The sequence below is a fragment of the Chenopodium quinoa genome, unplaced genomic scaffold, assembly GCF_001683475.1.
Source record: "Chenopodium quinoa cultivar QQ74 unplaced genomic scaffold, ASM168347v1, whole genome shotgun sequence".
In the NCBI taxonomy this organism is placed as follows: Eukaryota; Viridiplantae; Streptophyta; class Magnoliopsida; order Caryophyllales; family Amaranthaceae; genus Chenopodium; species Chenopodium quinoa.
The window spans coordinates 1,256,299-1,273,734 of NW_018744878.1; the positions used below are offsets into that span (position 1 = coordinate 1,256,299).

At 36.1% G+C, this 17,436-nt stretch overlaps 3 protein-coding genes and 1 non-coding gene across 5 annotated transcripts; 2 read left to right on the plus strand and 2 right to left on the minus strand.

The window, feature by feature from the left end:
* The first annotated feature begins 1,566 nt into the window (after nucleotides 1-1,566).
* On the plus strand, nucleotides 1,567-3,722 carry LOC110705431. Its single transcript, XM_021883298.1, has 2 exons — nucleotides 1,567-1,750; nucleotides 3,146-3,722. Exon 2 carries the CDS (start codon nucleotides 3,159-3,161, stop codon nucleotides 3,597-3,599), a length of 441 nt encoding a protein of 146 aa, XP_021738990.1. The 5' UTR covers nucleotides 1,567-1,750; nucleotides 3,146-3,158; the 3' UTR covers nucleotides 3,600-3,722.
* A 77-nt stretch (nucleotides 3,723-3,799) lies between these two features.
* Nucleotides 3,800-3,873, minus strand: TRNAI-AAU. Its single transcript has one exon. It is a non-coding gene; the product is annotated as a tRNA-Ile (tRNA).
* A 2,262-nt stretch (nucleotides 3,874-6,135) lies between these two features.
* LOC110705432 (putative uncharacterized protein YDL057W) lies at nucleotides 6,136-12,464 on the plus strand. The gene is made up of 7 exons (XM_021883299.1): nucleotides 6,136-6,257; nucleotides 8,382-8,500; nucleotides 9,039-9,121; nucleotides 9,804-9,925; nucleotides 10,534-10,698; nucleotides 11,048-11,135; nucleotides 11,945-12,464. Exons 1-7 carry the CDS (start codon nucleotides 6,176-6,178, stop codon nucleotides 12,171-12,173), a joined length of 888 nt encoding a protein of 295 aa, XP_021738991.1. The 5' UTR covers nucleotides 6,136-6,175; the 3' UTR covers nucleotides 12,174-12,464.
* A 708-nt stretch (nucleotides 12,465-13,172) lies between these two features.
* On the minus strand, nucleotides 13,173-17,236 carry LOC110705433 (UDP-sulfoquinovose synthase, chloroplastic-like). Of its 2 annotated transcripts, none has more exons than XM_021883301.1 (3): nucleotides 17,048-17,236; nucleotides 14,655-15,725; nucleotides 13,173-13,939 (listed from the first exon to the last, which is right to left on the minus strand). In XM_021883301.1, the coding sequence occupies exons 2-3, from the start codon at nucleotides 15,699-15,701 to the stop codon at nucleotides 13,538-13,540; spliced, it is 1,449 nt and encodes a 482-aa protein (XP_021738993.1). In that variant the 5' UTR covers nucleotides 15,702-15,725; nucleotides 17,048-17,236; the 3' UTR covers nucleotides 13,173-13,537. The 2 variants fall into 2 exon arrangements, with proteins under 2 accessions (XP_021738993.1, XP_021738992.1); XM_021883300.1 differs by having other exon boundaries at nucleotides 14,655-15,736; nucleotides 17,048-17,235.
* Between the last annotated feature and the right edge of the window lie 200 nt (nucleotides 17,237-17,436).

Genomic DNA, 17,436 nt, shown 5'->3' on the forward strand with positions numbered 1-17,436 from the left:
TGGATATGTCAATGAATGAAGAGGAATGGGGTGGCGGAGGTTCAATACCTTTGCGCTTGTTAAGTCAGCTTAACTGCTTAAGAAGATAAAACTTTGAATGTTAAGGGTAATGCCAATGATGTGAAGTTGCTAGAGCACATTATAAGTAAGGCAATTGGTTTGGAGCGGCTTTATGTTTCCTCCCTTTGTGATGGTTTTGATGATGAATTGATGATAGCGAGGTAGATCAGTCATGGAGCCAATATAAGCCGTCTAAAATATTGTTATTGACTAATTGGTTCCAAGGAGTTCCAAAATCGAGTTTGCTGGTGGTTACATCTGATATACATCCCAAAATGGATGCATTGTAAAAATAACTGATCACTGGCTGTTCTTCAAGTCTCTCTCTAATTAGTCTCTTCTACATAGCAATTGTTTTATGCTTGCTACAAAGTATATCTTACTGCATATGAGTATGTTCTTCACTTTTTAACTCCGCAATAGAAATCATAGGTAGCAAGATACATTCGCATAAATAGAAATCAGAGGTACTGCAATGATGAGTTCATGACAGCAAGTTTGCGACACAGGAGAGATCTCTCAATCAGATTTTTCTAACACAAAAACCCCGACAAGTGAAAGAGAGTTTATACCACAGTACATACAACTCAGGATAACTCATCAAGCAGCATGAAATTCGTACTTCCATGTACAAAATAAGTCTAACAGTAACGACATACGAAGAAAATGTACTGTAGTCTGCAGGATCACTAGGACATTAGGACTTATAATTTTACATCAAGATCAAATAAAGAATGTTAGTCACATTGATATCAATGGTTGTTGAAGAGCCTATATTAAACTGCAACATTACTCTGACTCTTAGTAAAGAGATAAATACATGTGTTACTATTCTTGGAGTAAGCCTATATACTTCAAGATCAATAAGCTTGATTACTCATATTTTTGTTCTAAAAAAAAATGACTCGTATTTTTTATTTTTGTTGAACTTTTTTTGTATGCTACTAAACAAAGCAAAATAATTTGCAATTGTGCTTTTCCTTGAAAATATAATTTCCATATAATTATTTTTTTTTTATTTATTGAAAATGTTTTACATCAAACCAAACGGGGCCTTAATAAATAAGATATTATCCCCAAATATTGTCTCCTTAAATCACATAATACACCCGTTCACAAAGGTGTGCCACAATTGATTAGTAGTAGATGAGGTGATCAAATTCGTGTTTATTTACAAGTATTTAGGGACCAAATTGATTTGAGCTAATAAACAAGAGTGTTAAACACAATTTTCATTTCGAAACCTAAAACAACAAGCAAAAGTTATAAAAACACTTAAAGTGATACATAATATGAAAATTAACTCGAATTTAGAAATGTCAAAAAATGACCCGATCTAACTAAAGCTAACCTAACCTGAAGTGTCCTATTGAAAAATTCCATCTACATTGACACAACGAAATAGCACGACAAACTAGACCCAAACCCGACTATACTTTAACTAGACCTAATCCAGTCACCCGAATTGACACCTTGACCGACCTGAACAAAAATCGACGACGTTAACCCATTGAGGTGTATAGGCAAACAGGCACACATCACAAATGAGCCAGAGGCAATTGTTCCACACAAAACGATTCAGAAGTGAGACCTCCCTCATATTCACTTGTCATCATATGCTCAGAACAACTCCGGCAAATTGATTTTCCGGCAATCTCTCTCTTCTCTTCCGACTGTCGAAATCCTTCTGGTAATCTATCCCTATCTCTGCCTTTCCCTCATTTTAGTATTGAATCATGTTTTTGTGCTTAATTTTGAATGTAATATGTTAAACATTATTGAGAAAATTTGCGCTTCAATTATCATTTTTTTCTTAAATTTCGAAAAAATTCTGTATTTGATTGTTATATTGTAGAGCAGAAAAACCCTAAAATTGATGCATATTAGAGATGTCTATGATGCAGCTGAGTTGTTGTAAATGTGAAATATGAAGGTTTGAGGGTGATTCGTGAACAAATTGTGGATTATAGATCATGAAATTAGTTCAATTTGATTGAATTTGTTTATGAAGTGTAGAAATGTGGATAATTGGGACTTGTTTATTTGTGAGATTATGTAGTAGACACTAGGAATTAGGAAATGGAAAGTTGAAGAAAATTGCAATCTTGCAAAGTGGAAAGCTGAACAATTAGGTTGGATTCTTGTTACTTTTAGATCAGTGTAAAAAAAAAAAGAAATCGATTCACGGTTTTAATATTATCCAGTCCAGCTAGAATGTTGAATACAAATGTATATTTGAATTAGGTTAATGGAATTAGGATAGAGTTGTTTTCTATCTTTAAGGGAATAGATTAATTTTAACAGGATTCATTGCCTCTTACATAAGATTGGCTTCTGATGAAATTGTAAATGGGGTTTTTTTTAGGTGTGTATAATCTGTTTGATTTTGATTGTTGGTTGAACATAGCTCTTTGAATTCCATAATGTTTGTCCTGATTTTGGCAGATATTGAATTCCAGAATGAGTATATTTATATGTTGCATAATTTTCCACCTGAAAATTCCACGTATTTTTTATGTATAGACTAAGCTGTGAAAATACCGTCTTGTAGCACCTGTCACGCTCAGTTATGGAACTCGGTGGAACTTGTTGGGCAAAGACAAGTGCTACAAATTATTTTTCCTTCCGTAACCAGTCTTATGTTAGTCTGTTAAAATGTTTTGTAAGTAGTTTCAGTTCTTGTATATGCTTAAAAGTGTCAAATCAAGCATCTATATCAGAGGAGATTCTCTATTCTGTAATGTGTCAATGTACGACTTGGGAAAAATCTTACAAAGTAATTCACTTACTGGTCAATTCTCATTAATTTTGGAGTGTATAAATAATTATCTAGAACTACTTGATTGTTTAGAGCTAATGTTTCTTTGCAAGCCATAGATGTAATGTAAACATGGTCAGGTTTCATTTTTGAATGCTCATTAATTTCCGAGTGAGAATTGCACATAACAAATATTCCATATAAAAATAATGAAGATATATAGAAATATACATATAGCTGAACTGAGGCAGCTGGTTTTTGTAGCCTGTCTCAAATCCTGTCCAATGTGTTGTTCAAATGTTCACTAGACTAATTCTTCATTGTCAGTTTTGGCTATGCTATGTTAGGTGTTAAATCTCTTTCAGACATCAGAATACTTGCAATCCCAACTCCAAGACGATGCATGACACACCAAATCCGGCCATATCATGTAACCCCTCGAAAGCAATTTCAGAACCATAGGAAACTTGTGGTTTGTGCTAAAGAGCAGAAGAATGGAGATGAAAATGAGATAAGCAAAGAGCCAAAACCCAACAATGAAAATGGTACTGAGGCCAGTGACGATCAACAGACACCATTATTCAAACTGAGATGGACTGATTTGCTGCTTGATCCAGACCCAGACAATGTATTGGCTGTGGGCCTGACAGGTCTGCTTACATGGGCTAGTGTCCAGGTGGTGTGGCAGTTGTTAGCTGTCTCATTGGCTATTGTAATTGCTGCGCTTAAGTACTCTTTTGTAGCTGCTCTTCTTATTTTCATTCTCGTCGCCCTTCTTTAACTGCACAAATTGTCAAGATTCCTTAGCTTGTGAAATGTACATTTGTTTGATGGCTTGTAAACGTTATTAAATTGTAAATGTGATTCATATTATATGGTAATATTGGAGAAATTTTTATCAAAAGGTCTTTTTGAGGCACTATAAAGAGTCAGAAGGTGTGCTTGCAGCATAACTAGAATCCGAGAGCAAAAATATAATATTGGCCCATGCAGGGGTCGAACCTGCGACCTTGGCGTTATTAGCACCACGCTCTAACCAACTGAGCTAATGGGCCTTAAATGTTATCATTATGTCATTATATATAATATTTTCAACGGAAATTTCACCATATACCACTGAGTTTAAGCTTAATTCACCGTATACCACCAAAAACTTTCTAATACACCATATAACCTTCAGTTTTATGGTAATGTCACAACATGCCATTAATGACTAACGGAGGTTAACACCGTTAGTCATTAAGGTTAATAATGCCACGTGACAGCTTGTGATTTGTTCCCTTCTAAATAATTTAATTTTAAAATAATTATTAGATTAATTATTGAAAAAATTTAAAAAAAAAAAGAAAAAAAATCAACCACCACCAACGTTCCCCCAGCCATCCACCACCAACGACACCCCCTGCCAGCCACCGCCAACGAACTCCCTCGCCGGTGCGGAATTCGACTAGGACCTCCGCCGGCGCTCCTCCCTAAATCTAGCCGGGGGTAGGATTTGGGTCAAGGGGTGATTTTACCCCCGAAACCACCATAACCACCACCCTTAAAACACCATCAAGCCTCGAAAAACCCCTCTAACCTTCGCAAATCACCGAAAACCTCCATCCAAGCCCCGATTAACCCCTCTAACCTTCGCAAAAAGGCCGAAAACCTCCATCCCATCCCCGATTAACCCCTCTAACCTTCACCACGAAACTTGCCGAAAACCACCACCACGAAACCCCAAAACACCAAAATCGAAACCCTAGATTTTGGTTTTAGGGTTTCAGCATACGTGGTGGTTCAATGGGGTGGAGATTTCATCGGGACAGGGCGAATTCATTTGCCGACGCGAGGGAGGGGGGTTTCGACGTCGGCCGGCGTTTAGGGGACGGTTTTTCGAGGGAGGTAGGGGGGTTTTTGAGGTGATTCAATGGGGTTTTCGAGGGAGGCACGATAGTTCAGGGGAAGGGGAGGAGCGCCGGCGGAGATCCTGGGCGGATTCCGCACCGGCGAGGGAGTTCGTTGGCGGTGGCTGGCAGGGGGTGTCGTTGGTGGTGGATGGCTGGGAACGTTGGTGGAGGTTGATTTTTTTTCTTTTTTTCTTTTTTTTTTTTAATTTTTTCAATAATTAATCTAATAATTATTTTAAAATTAAATTATTCAGAATTGAACAAATCACAAGCTGCCACGTGGCATTATTAACCTTAATGACTAACGGTGTTAACCTCCGTTAGTCATTAATGGCATGTTGTGACATTTCCATAAAACTGAAGGTTATATGGTGTATTAGAAAGTTTTTGGTGGTATACGGTGAATTAAGCTTAAACTCAGTGGTATATGGTGAAATTTCCGTATTTTCAATAATATAATGTTTATGTTTAAATTAGTTCAACTTTTCAAGTGAGGTTGATCTTGAAGAAGAGAACAGTTGATCGAATTTGAATGCAATCACAAATACAATGATAAATTATAGCCACCAAAAATTAGTTGTGAAAGCACAACAAAGGTTATTGCAGATTCAAATAAATTAGATGATATTAAGGCCCTGTTCTCTTCACCTTAATTTTGCTGAATTGAAATTATTTTTACTGATTTTCTCTTATAATTCTTCTTTAAGAAAACTGAATTTTATTGAACTGAACTTATTTTTACTGAACTTAAATTATTTTTACTGAATTGAAATTAATTTTACTGAACTGAACTTATTTTACTGAATTGAAATTATTTTTACTTAATATTATTTTTTTAAGGTGAAAAGAACAGGCCTAAATCTTGGAAATCAAATTTCAAAGACAAACCAATGTATTATATGTTGATGGTGATAAATCGTTAGCTTTTTTCAAAGAGTTCCTTAACCCGCCTTATATTTAAATGTGTTCTTGATTTCTTGCAACAAGTAACACCAAATCACACTTGTCATTGCCTAGGATCATAAAATATTACCATCCAAATAACCAAAGTAGAATTCCTAGTTCATCATATAAATGTTTGTAAGTGCAAGTCGTAGAAACAACAATTCGAAAACCCGATATTTTTTTTAGAACCTGTGCTCGAGAAGGTTCCCCAGTTCCTCGGAAGCACCTCGATCTTACATGAGACTCGGGCTATTTCCCACTCTTCGCTCATCCATTCTACCCGCTCGTCCAGACGTGTCACCCTTTCTCATTATCATCTACTGCTCTTTCTTTTTTCCTTTTCGGATATTCGATATCCGATCCGAAATATCCGAAATCTTAAAATTGGATTTCGGGTCAAATCATTTTAACCTCGAAAAATTACAAATTTGCCCTAAGATATTAGAGATTAACTTGTATTTTCTCTCTTTTGCTCAACCTTATTTTTCTTCACCTTTTCTCCTCCAAAAATCTCGCTAGTATGGCTGATCATCAATGCAAAGACTCTAATTCTTCCGTTGGGCAAGATAATGCTGGAATTAATCAGCCTAATCATTCTCAACGTAAGTAACTTCTATTGTTTTTATCACCTTAATTCTTACTTTAATCTTAAAATTTGCAAGCAAATGATGATCCTGCAAATGGGTTTCGGGTATATATTGAGAAATTTGTGAGCTTTTTGTGTTTTCAAATTTATGGGGTTTGATTTAATAATCATTTGTATAAGTTGAATTCAATTTTAGAAAATTTAGTATAAGTTTGGGATCATGAAAACACATGCAATACTTGCTATTTTGATTGAAGATATGATCATTAATTCAATGCTAATTGAAAATTTTGTGAAATTAGAGTCTTTATTATGTTACAATTGACAATAACATTTTCCATTTATCTGGGTTTGGCTATAATTGATGAATTTGTGACTGATTCAAAATTTCAAATTGTTAGTTTGATTCCTCTTTGTTGGGCTTACATTGTACTACGTTTAAGAGTTTCATTTACTATGTTTAAGGATTAAGGGTATTGTTCCACAAATACCAGATGATATCTGAGACGAACTCGGAACTCGTTGATAGGCGCTAGTCTAATGCTTTAGGTGTTTCCGCTATTTTATTTAAAGGTTGTTTATTTTCCTTTAATTCTTGTTTATTATTAGTTAGTAAATCGGGGGTGTTACAATCCATCTGCAGAATTAATTTGGTTATGCCTAACCCTGCTGCCATCTTCCGGCTATTTTTATAATTTAGTGTTTGGCCTTTGTTTCTTTTCAAGTTATCATGAAGTTTGCCTTCTTTGCTAAGAGCATTTCATTATACAAGTACGTTTTCACATTACAAACACATGCTATTAATGTGATTTATCAAACCATGTACGTGCAAGAGAATCCTTATCAAAAGCAGGGCTGTGAAACGCAGCAACTGATGTTCTTTCCCTTGTTTCATTCACTACTGACCGGTGCAATATGCTTTTAGAAACGAGGCATGTAGTTTTCTTGATCATTTTAAGTGAGTGAAATTGAGTGAATAAGGGTGTGGTGTGCAAAAGGCTGGAAGCAACTTGATCATGTAATTAGTTCTATAGGCCGCCTATAGAACTAACTAGTGTTACTTTCCATTCTAATATGAGCATGGGTGGTCGTATTACATTGTATATTGTTGATTCATTAACTTTGAGACAACAAAAAAGTGAGCTGAAAGCGTAATTAGTTCTATAGGCGGCTAGGAGTTTGTTGTAAATTGAGGATAATAAGGATCAAGGATGTGGTGTGCGAAAGGCTGGAAGCAACTTGATCATGTTTATCATTTGAATGTTATGAGTCAGGAAAATGTCCTCTGACAGCACTTAGTGATAGTATTGCTTAAGTTTATTGTTGATTAATTTCTACTCCTTATGATTTATAGCTTGCTTGTCGTATTGATCGTTAGGTTCTTTGTATTTGAACTCGGAGACTGCTAGGCCTTCTTTGTTTCATTGTAACTCAGGGAATATGTGAGAAATCCAGCTTTCGATGATGATATTCCATGGATCTTTAGCTTCCTTTGATATTTAATATGGAGCCATACTGGAACAGGAAGTAAATGGTATATGGGGTTAGGGGTTGATCACCATTAAGAGTTCATGTGGAAGGAAAGACCCAATTCATAATTGAGTTTTTATCTCATCATTCTAGACAAAGTTTGGTTTGATATCAGGTGATGAGAAAATATTTTGAGTAATAGTAATGGGAAAATGCTGGTAATTGACTAATTGGCTAGAGAAATTAAAAGCAATAGTAGAAGTTAGACCGTTAAGGAGGTCAATGCTGAACTTTAGTTTCAAAAGAAACAAAGTATTGGAGAAAGAAGGTTGTGAAGGAGTTAAGGAAACATAATGTGGATGTCAAATTCTTGGAGTAGACCGAGTAAGGATTATACATGGAAATATGACTTTCATTAACAAACAAAGACTAAATCTACTTCATGGTGGTTAGGAATAGATTGCTCTAGTTTCTATAGCGCTCAAATAAGTTTTGGGGCAAGCTTCTAAAATTTGTTTTATTTTTCATTACTACACAGTGCTTTTTTTTTTTTCCCCTTCTGTTTATTTTATTGTGCTTTGAGTCCCGATCTTTAGTATCAATCATATGCTCAAACGCTATTGTCTCTTCTTTCTTGCCATTGAAAATTCTCTACTATATTTCTATGCAGGGACTGTACAAACTAAGGTTGTCATACCAAATCATCATGGTGAAAAGCTAGTGGGGATATTACATGATACAGGTTCCAAGGAGCTTGTAATTGTGTGCCATGGAATAAAGTCCATGAAGGTAAGTATTTGCTACCATAAGTAAGACAGCTTATATTTCAAGTTGAACACCATTGCTATAGAATGCAGAGCCTATTTCCTAAACATTGCTTTTAAAGCCTTTTGCCATATTGCATTGTATTTTCCCCATCGCTTTAAGTGATTGCCTATTGAATGTTGTACCGTGAGACTTGTTCTTTTGTGGTATGAAGTCAATCATTGATCATAGACAAGAAACATTGTTATGCCTTGGTGTTACTCAATTTTACATGGTCATTGCATCATTCATGCTTGCGTCTGTATTTTTCCTGCTACAATTGTCATATGTTATGGGTTCAAAAATGCATCCTGGATAGTTTTTTATAGAGTATCATGTACAGGCTGTAGATGCAGAAAAGCTTATAGGCTTCATGTCTAAGTTGTGGTAACAGTGTTGTGTTGGGTGGTAGACTGATATGTTCTTGACAGACTAGTAATGTTGAATTGCTTTGTTGTTGTGTTTAACTGAAGAAAACCCAAATGTGTTGGGTATACAATAAACATTCTTTAAATGATTTCAGGAACGCATTCCCATGATAAGCCTTGCTACTGCTATAGAAAATATTGGAATGAGTGCATTCCGCTTTGACTTTGCTGGAAATGGGTGAGCCATGTGAACACATTATACAATTTGTCTATTCTGACAATAGAAAAAAAGAGAGATGTATCCTAAGAATGAAATATTCCCCTTTCCCTCAACAAAATAAGCAGAAATATATTAGCTATAATTTTTAAACATGCTTTGGGCCTTTAGCAGTAAGAGTAGAAATTTCATGTATAGCAATTGCAACTAATAGTGATTTATTTTGTCTGGAAATCTTTTGTGAAGATTCTTTGATTCCTGTGAATAAGGTTGTTTTATCTCAATTGCTTCATGCAAAGATGATAGAAATCTACTCTTATGTAACATTTGCTTGAAATGGCTAAAAGCTCACTCTGCATTGCACCCTTCTTAATGCAAAAAGTTGTATATCCTATGCGCTCAACTCTATCAGTCTCCTCTGGCGTAGGAGTTTTTAGATCCATACAAGTACATTGTTGAAAGGAAAAATGCTTACAACTGTGGCCTGTATTGTATATGTATACGGTAATGTGGCTTTCTGAATACTGCATTACACTCTTTTTTAAGCAGGACTTAGATACACAAATGGGGCCTTGAAATTTAAGTGCAATATGCCAATTTGGAAATAAGTGAATCACTAACTTACTTAATTGGTACATCTCTAGGTTGAATTTGGCAAAAGTTTTATGTAGATGACTCATTGATTACTGTGCTCTCTTTGTAGCGAAAGTGAAGGTTCATTTCGATATGGCAACTATCGCAGAGAAGCTGAAGATTTGCGTGCTGTGGTCCAACATTTCAATGGAACTGACCATGTTATAACCACGATCATTGGTCATAGTAAAGGTTTATATGCTACATGCCTACATCTAATTTCTAGACTTGAGTGCTAAGAAAAATTGATATTGGGTATGGAAGGACTTTGCTTTATTATCGCTAATTTGACTAAGCATATTTAAAGTCTCCTTATGTTTGAGCTATGGAGTTTTATAAAACACACAATACAGGGTTTGGGAGTACTTTATGGATGTCACATTAATTTAGTATGAATGACTTGCATTGTGTACAGCTCAACAATATGCTTATAGGATTGGAAGTTGTGGAAATAGTAAATGTCGATCTCAGCTCTGCTAAATGGTACCTCCTTTTCTTCCATGTGTTGGTCGTAAATAGTCAACCTTGCATTTCAGGGCCTGTGTGTTGGGGTGAGGTACTGGGTGGGGTGTGTGTGTGTATTTTGGGGGTGGGGAGGGGGGGGGGGGTTTTGGGGGGAAGGCTTGGAACATATTAAAGAGCATTTGTAACTTATACTGTCATGACACTTGAGCTTTCTTTGTTTTACTCTTATTTACTGGGGCTAGGGTTTTGGCTTTTTTATTTTTTTTCGCTGCTCTACTTTGCTACTTTCAAACTGTATCGTAATTTAACTCTGGGATTAAAAAAGGTTCATGCAGGTGGAAATGTGGTGCTGCTGTATGCTGCTAAGTACCATGATGTTCATAGAGTTGTAAATATCTCTGGCCGCTTTGATCTTGAAAAAGGCATTGAGGGTCGCCTGGGCAAGAATTTTCTGGAAAGGATTGAGAGCACTGGATTTATCGATGTTTATGGTAAAAGTGGTAAGTTCAGGTTAAACAGTGTTCAAAATAAAGCGATTTTTGTTACTAAAATCTCTTCTATTTCTTTGTAATTGTTGTCCTGTAATTGCTCATGAAACATCTTTTTTATTTTTTTATTTATTTTTTTTATTAACTTGGTATTAGTGTACTACATGCTTCCCACAGGCCACTCCCTACTATTCAACTTGGAGCTAGATACCCTGTCTTTTAGCTTTTAATACTTGTATGTATCATGTTTTACTTTCTAATCATCGGAAAGTCTAGTGTTTACAAAAAGTGAGTGCATACTTCTTGACTTTCCCAACCGTGGGCAACACTGAGTTCACTGAGTAGTGGTGTCTTGTTGCAGGAAAGTTCCAGTATCGTGTAACTAAGGAGAGCTTAATGGATCGTCTATTTACGGATGTTCGAGCAGCCTTAATTCTTGAGAACTGCAGGTCAGTTATGGCTCCGTTTATATCAGCAATCGATTCATAATTTAGATTAAAGGGTCATTAAAGGTTTTGTCTTTCTTTACATCAGTGTATGCCTTTTGATTTCCTATTGTCTCCTTTACTTTAACGTGAAATGGACTGTAAGATCCTAGACTAGAGGTGGATTTAGTATGCAACTGAATTCTGAAAGTTTAGTGCAGTTTTCGGTGACAATGGTTGTAAATCGATATATTTAAGCAATTAGCTCAAATTATGGAGAGAGCAAGTACTGATCGACTTGCTGGAGCTTAAGCGTTCAGACTTTTCTTTTATTCTTTGATGTTGTACAGATGGTGCATATGTATAATCTGCCTACTTACCATTTACCAAATATCATCTTTAAAACGTCTGAAATTGCTGTCAATTTATAGTGGATCCGTGCAGTTTAATTATCTAAGACAACTTGTTACTCTTGTTTTGTGCAATGATTAAACTGCTTGTTTACATTCCTGGATTTGTTGTCACTGGAATGATGGCTATGGTTATCGCATTTACTTTTGCTTCAGGTATTAGAATTTAGGTGTCTTGGTCACTGTGGAATTGTGGATACATTCCTGGATTTGCTGTCACTGAAATGATGGCTTTGGTTATCATGTTTACTTTTGCTTCAGGTATTATTAGAATTTAGGTGTCTTGTCACTGTGGATACTTCAGTCACATGTGGTTTTCTACTGCTTCGGGTGGTATAAAGTTTAAGGTTCTACTATATCCTCTATCAAAGACTGGTTGGTGTTTGATAGATCTGCTAATGCAATAATAGCTCTTCCTTTCAGGATTTTGACTGTTCATGGTTCCATGGACCAAATTGTACCTGTTAAAGATGCCTTGAAATTTGATAAAAACATTGCCAATCATGAGCTTCGAATCATAGAAGGGGCTGATCATGAGTACACCTTGCATCAAAAAGAATTGGTACAAGTTGTTCTAGATTTTATCAGAGATCAAAATCAATGCAATGATGGGATGAAGCATTCACCATCTCATGTACGAGGTCGGCTTTAATGGTTTTTTTTTCAGCAGAGGATGCCTACTGCAACAAACACCAGGAGGCAAAAGGGGTCAGGACATTGAAGATTCTTTGACCACAATGTTTGTTTAGTACACCAGGATCTAGAATCAGGGAACAATAGTCTATGGACTATGGCTCATGACCTGTATTACTCTGTATGTATTTTTCCTTCAGGATAATTCATTGAAACTTTTGCACATTGTATGAACTTTTTTCCAAACTTTTCAGGAATTATTGAATTTATAAAACTAGGAACTCTATTTTTAAGAAACTACTGTTTGCAAGAAAGAAGCCTCATTGGAAATCTGCAATTGATAAGAAAAGATCCTTATAGCCCCATCTGAGGTGCTGATTGTTTTACAACTCTTGGCTCAAGAGCTGAATGAATGCCAATTTTAGAATAAGCATTGTTTATCAGACTCAAAATATGGGTATGAGCCGTATGACTGATCAGAAAACAGTGTAACGGACTTGAAACTGCCAGGAGCCTTAAGTCTGCCCACAGCTGCAGAACAATCGAGCAGCATAGATAACATACATCAGGAGAATTGTGCTGTTTATACAGCATTATTCCAATTGTGCAGTTGATATGTTCATGACATCAAGGGCGAGAGTACTATGGTGGGGAAATTGGTTCATGCTTGTTTTTTACTTAAAAATCTTTTGATCAAGTTTGTTCCAGTGTTCCGTTAAGTTCATTAATAACCGAATTTTAACAAGCCAGATTTTTAGCTCTTACCAACAATTCCTAGATTTGTTTGTTAAATCCATAAAATGCGTAGTAGAACGGATATATATGTTCAGAATGTTAGAAAGGATAAAATGCAGTACTAGCACATTAAGTATATAGGTTTCAGTTGATCAAACTACATAAAGATAGTATACATCAAAAGATAGTCACTAGTATGAAGTAAATAACATTATTCAGATTGCATAATTTATTTGTTCACGTACAGAAAAAAAGTGAACACTGCTCAACTCTAAATTGCAGATAATAGAAAATTGGTTCATATTTGTACTTGAATAACTCTTGATTAATATTGTTCACGAGTTGTTCATGAAAACATTTTTCTTTTGCAATGCTATTGAGCAACCGTTTATTCATACATAATAGGGAGCAGGGACAGTCATGTCCACAGCAGTGACCAACAGCAAGCAGAAGCACAGTTCTATTAAAGAGATACATTGTAGAACTGCGTACAAACCCTGAACTGCTAGCATAAGCTCCACATCTACAGCTTCCTAATTTTCTCTATGTAAGAATAACTTAGTTGACTAAAACAACACCAGAAAAATTTTTGTCACAACAAATGATCAGCAAACTCTTGGAAGGTACTCTTACGGTCTTACTCTTAAATTAAGCTCGAAGAGTTTGTGGCTTGACCCCAATCTTTTTCCAGGAGACACTAGGCATAATCTGTTTCGTGTCAACACGATCTTTGTATTGAATTGCAAAATTTAGCACAGAGTCTAGGAGTGAGTCTGATAGAAGGTGTGGTTTGAGACCTAATTCAACGAGTTTAGTATGCTTAGCATTGTAGTAATGCTCCTCTGCCTCGACTCTTGGGTTAGGCACTGAGGTGGTTTCAACACTAAGCCCAAGTTTTTCTCCTGCTTTTGTTACGAGTGCAGCAAGTTCTCTTACTGAAAACTGCTCGGTGAATTGATTGAAGACTCTAAATTCACCAAGTTTTGCAGGGTTTGCAATGGCCAACTCTACACATTGCACGGTATCTCTTATATCAAGATATCCCCTGGTCTGAAACATTTAAATGTAAAGAACGTTAGAATGACATCTATGCTAAAATTTCAAAAGTGTACAAAAAGGAACATGTACAGGTATCATTCTCCTGCTTTCTTAAACAATCATCTCCAATATTCCATAGACTTTGCTTTAATGACGGGGAAGTCCATTCATACTCCGAAAATTCTAGTATCAAACTTAAAATACTTGATGCCTGAAAAATTTCTGTTTGGGAAGTTATATACTAAGAAAAAAGACAGTAATACATCGTTTAGCACCTATGGACTTCGCTAACAAGATACATTGATTGCTTCCTTAATCAGAGAAAGCAAACACAGGAAAAGACCATATTTATGCAATTGACAGATCAATCTTTTGGATCTATTAAGGGTTTTGGCCACTCATTAAGACCGAGAAAGTACCAGTCAGGGACTCAAAACCTCTATATATGGAATCCACCAAGTGTGAAAATCAAAGATATATTTCAAGTATCCAACAGGCTGCATAGTGGTTTAGATATTGGCAATTAAAACCTAAATGCTAATATGGACTACAGTACCACTATTTCAATATTTAAGGGGTTGTGAGCTTAATTTTTATCCGAACATAACCAATTACCTAACGAGAAAATGTTTTCAGATAAGTTAGTCAATTCAAATTTAAAAGCTGTTTCATACAGTAGCCTACAAAAAGATAAACACTTATTAGAGAGCAATTCACAGAATATTACCTGACCCCCTTTACCATAGACTGTAAGAGGATGACCGACAGCAGCCTGAACGCAAAATCGATTTAATGCAGTCCCGAAAACAGCATCATAGTCAAATCTGTTACATAATTCTTCATGCATTGCAGTTTCATCTGTCATCAATCCATAGACCACACCTTGATTCAAATCAGTTGCTCGAATACCCCAAGCCTTGCATGTAAAAGCTATATTATGTGAATCATGGACCTTGCTCAAATGATAGAAGGAGCTAGCCTGCTTGGGATAAGGTAAAGTATCTGTTCTACCGTTGTGAGTGATTGTTATAAAACCTTCTTCAATATCAATATTTGGAGTTCCATATTCACCCATAGTTCCCAGCTTTACCAGATGACATTCTTCCCTAAACTCCTTAATGGCAAACAGAACATTAAGAGTCCCAATAACATTGTTATGCTGAGTGTATACAGCTCTTGAACGGTCAATCATAGAATATGGGGCAGATCGTTGCTCTCCAAAGTGGACAACAGCATCAGGCTCAAATGACTTAAAGGTTTCTGCTAAGAACTCAAAGTCACAGATATCACCAACATGAAGTTCAATCGTTTTACCAGTTAAGGACTGCCAGCGGCTTATGCGGTCTTGAATGGAGGCGATAGGGGTCAAGGAATCAAGACCAAGTTGGTGGTCAAATAACCGACGAACAAGGTTGTCAACAATGGCAACCTCATAGTTTTTATTGGATAGGTGAAGGGCTGTTGCCCAACCACAATATCCATCTCCACCAATAACCATAACTCGCTTGCGACCAGATGAATTTCCGTTGTTCTCGAAGGAGCTAGTGCCAGATTGAGCTTTAGTTTCCTGGTTTAAAGGTACAGTGGTAGCACGAACAACAAATAGTTTTTGTGTTTTATCTCCTTGATGAACAAGCCTTTTAAATGCTGACTTTGAAGTTTGTGGAGTAAATGACATGGGAGAATTTGTCAACCCTACGTTCCAACATCTGGAGGAAAGTTTCTCACTTGGAGATACTTTCATGGAGCAAGAAGTTGAAAGTAGATGAGCCATGCTGACAAATGGATCTCCACCAATCTGCAAAAAACCTACAATTAAAGGGGGAAAAATTACACGGAGTACTTCATAAGCTAAAAATACATATCATATTTCGAACAAAATTTCAAAACCAGGAACTCTTGTGCAAGTACATAAATGTATATTTTGTATAAATTAAGACTTAAGAAATATATAAAGGATAACATGAAAAATAAATTCCTTCCGGAATTAATAACATGAATTTCAACAATAGTCAAAACTCAACAATAACATAAGGCAAATAACATTTTGGGGCATCCAAAAATTAATACACAGTTATGAATGAAATAATTAGTACAGAGTGCAAACTGATGCAATATTATTAACACTACGTTTGGATAACAATAGTGAAGGGGAGGAAGGGGAAGGTAAAGGGAGGTGAGGGGAGGGGAGGGAGATGGTGACCTTCCAAATCTCTCCAATAGCGAAGGGATTTGGTTTATTAAAAGGGGAAGGAAAATGGATCCTTCCAAATCCGTTTCCTTCCTTCCTTGCATTTAATATCCAAACAAAGGATGATGCATCTCCCCTTTTCTCTTCTCTTCCTTTCCCTCCATTTCTCTCTATCCAAACATAGTGTAACACTAGCAAGTCACCTAGCATGCAGTCATGCACCCTTTAACTCTCTTAATACAGAAACTACTATGGCTCAATTCTCTTTTATTTAGGAGTAATGAATAACAAAATACACCCATAACTCTTAGTTTCATGGCTCAATCCTACTACGTCTACCAACCCTATTCAAAATCACAATTCAAGCAGCAAAAATGGAAATTTTGCAAAATTTGAGCAAACTACTAGCAAAATAACAAATTTGATCACCGAAAGTTTCCTAACTTGTTCACATACATATTTCGAAGTGAAAAAAGCAATTTACCCTCCAATTTATCGAAACCCCAACTGACAATCTGCAATTCAGATGATCACAAAATGAACCCCTTGCAATTCAAAGGACATCCATTATAACCCCCAATAGACAAGCTGCGATTCGATCAATGAAAAACGAACCCTTTTTGCAATTCAAACGACACCCTACGGAATTCTACAGTTTCAACCACAAATTTTAACCATTCAGCAGCACAAACTGCAGGAAAAAACGAGCATTTGGAACCATTTTCACACAGACAAATTAGCAAACACATAGCAAGCATAAACAAATGACAACAAACAACTCATAAAACACAGATCTTTCAACAACCCATTACATTTTTAACCATTCTGAATTCAAGTAACAACATAGAATAGCTTAAAATTGTCAAATCAATTGGATTAAAAAGCTTCAATTATGGTATAATTAACAAGTGTAGAGAAAGATATAATACCTGGTATAGAATTAGAAATCAGAGCAAAATTCTGAAGTTGAGAGAGAGAGAGAGTAAGGGGACTTTGGTTGGAGTCTGGGTAATTGAGTAGGAAAATCACATGAATTTCGTAGCTTTTGAGCTTAATTATCTGAAAAAATCGAGTATCTAAGAATATTGCAGGATATTCCTCATATCTTATTTCTTTTCTGATAAATTCAGTAATTCCTAGGGGTGGTAATTCGGGTCAGCAGGTCGGGTTTGGGTCAGATTTCGGGTTATGCTTAGAAACTATTAAAAATAGTGTAAAACTTAATATTATTACGAAATATGAAATTTGGGTCAAATCGGGTCGAATTCGGGTCATTCGGGTTCGGTTCAGGTCGGGTTCGGGTCTCTCTCAGTAACTT

Excerpts from the sequence above, each read along its gene's own strand:
- LOC110705431 (XM_021883298.1), top strand. The coding sequence starts at position 3,159 with ATGTTAGGTGTTAAATCTCTTTCAGACATCAGAATACTTGCAATCCCA.
- LOC110705432 (XM_021883299.1), top strand. The coding sequence starts at position 6,176 with ATGGCTGATCATCAATGCAAAGACTCTAATTCTTCCGTTGGGCAAGAT. Across the intron at positions 9,926-10,533 it reads GATCATTGGTCATAGTAAAG|GTGGAAATGTGGTGCTGCTG; the intron begins GTTTATATGCTA and ends AGGTTCATGCAG. Across the intron at positions 11,136-11,944 it reads TTAATTCTTGAGAACTGCAG|GATTTTGACTGTTCATGGTT; the intron begins GTCAGTTATGGC and ends TCTTCCTTTCAG.
- LOC110705433 (XM_021883301.1), bottom strand. The coding sequence starts at position 15,701 with ATGGCTCATCTACTTTCAACTTCTTGCTCCATGAAAGTATCTCCAAGT. Across the intron at positions 13,940-14,654 it reads TCTATGGTAAAGGGGGTCAG|ACCAGGGGATATCTTGATAT; the intron begins GTAATATTCTGT and ends TAAATGTTTCAG.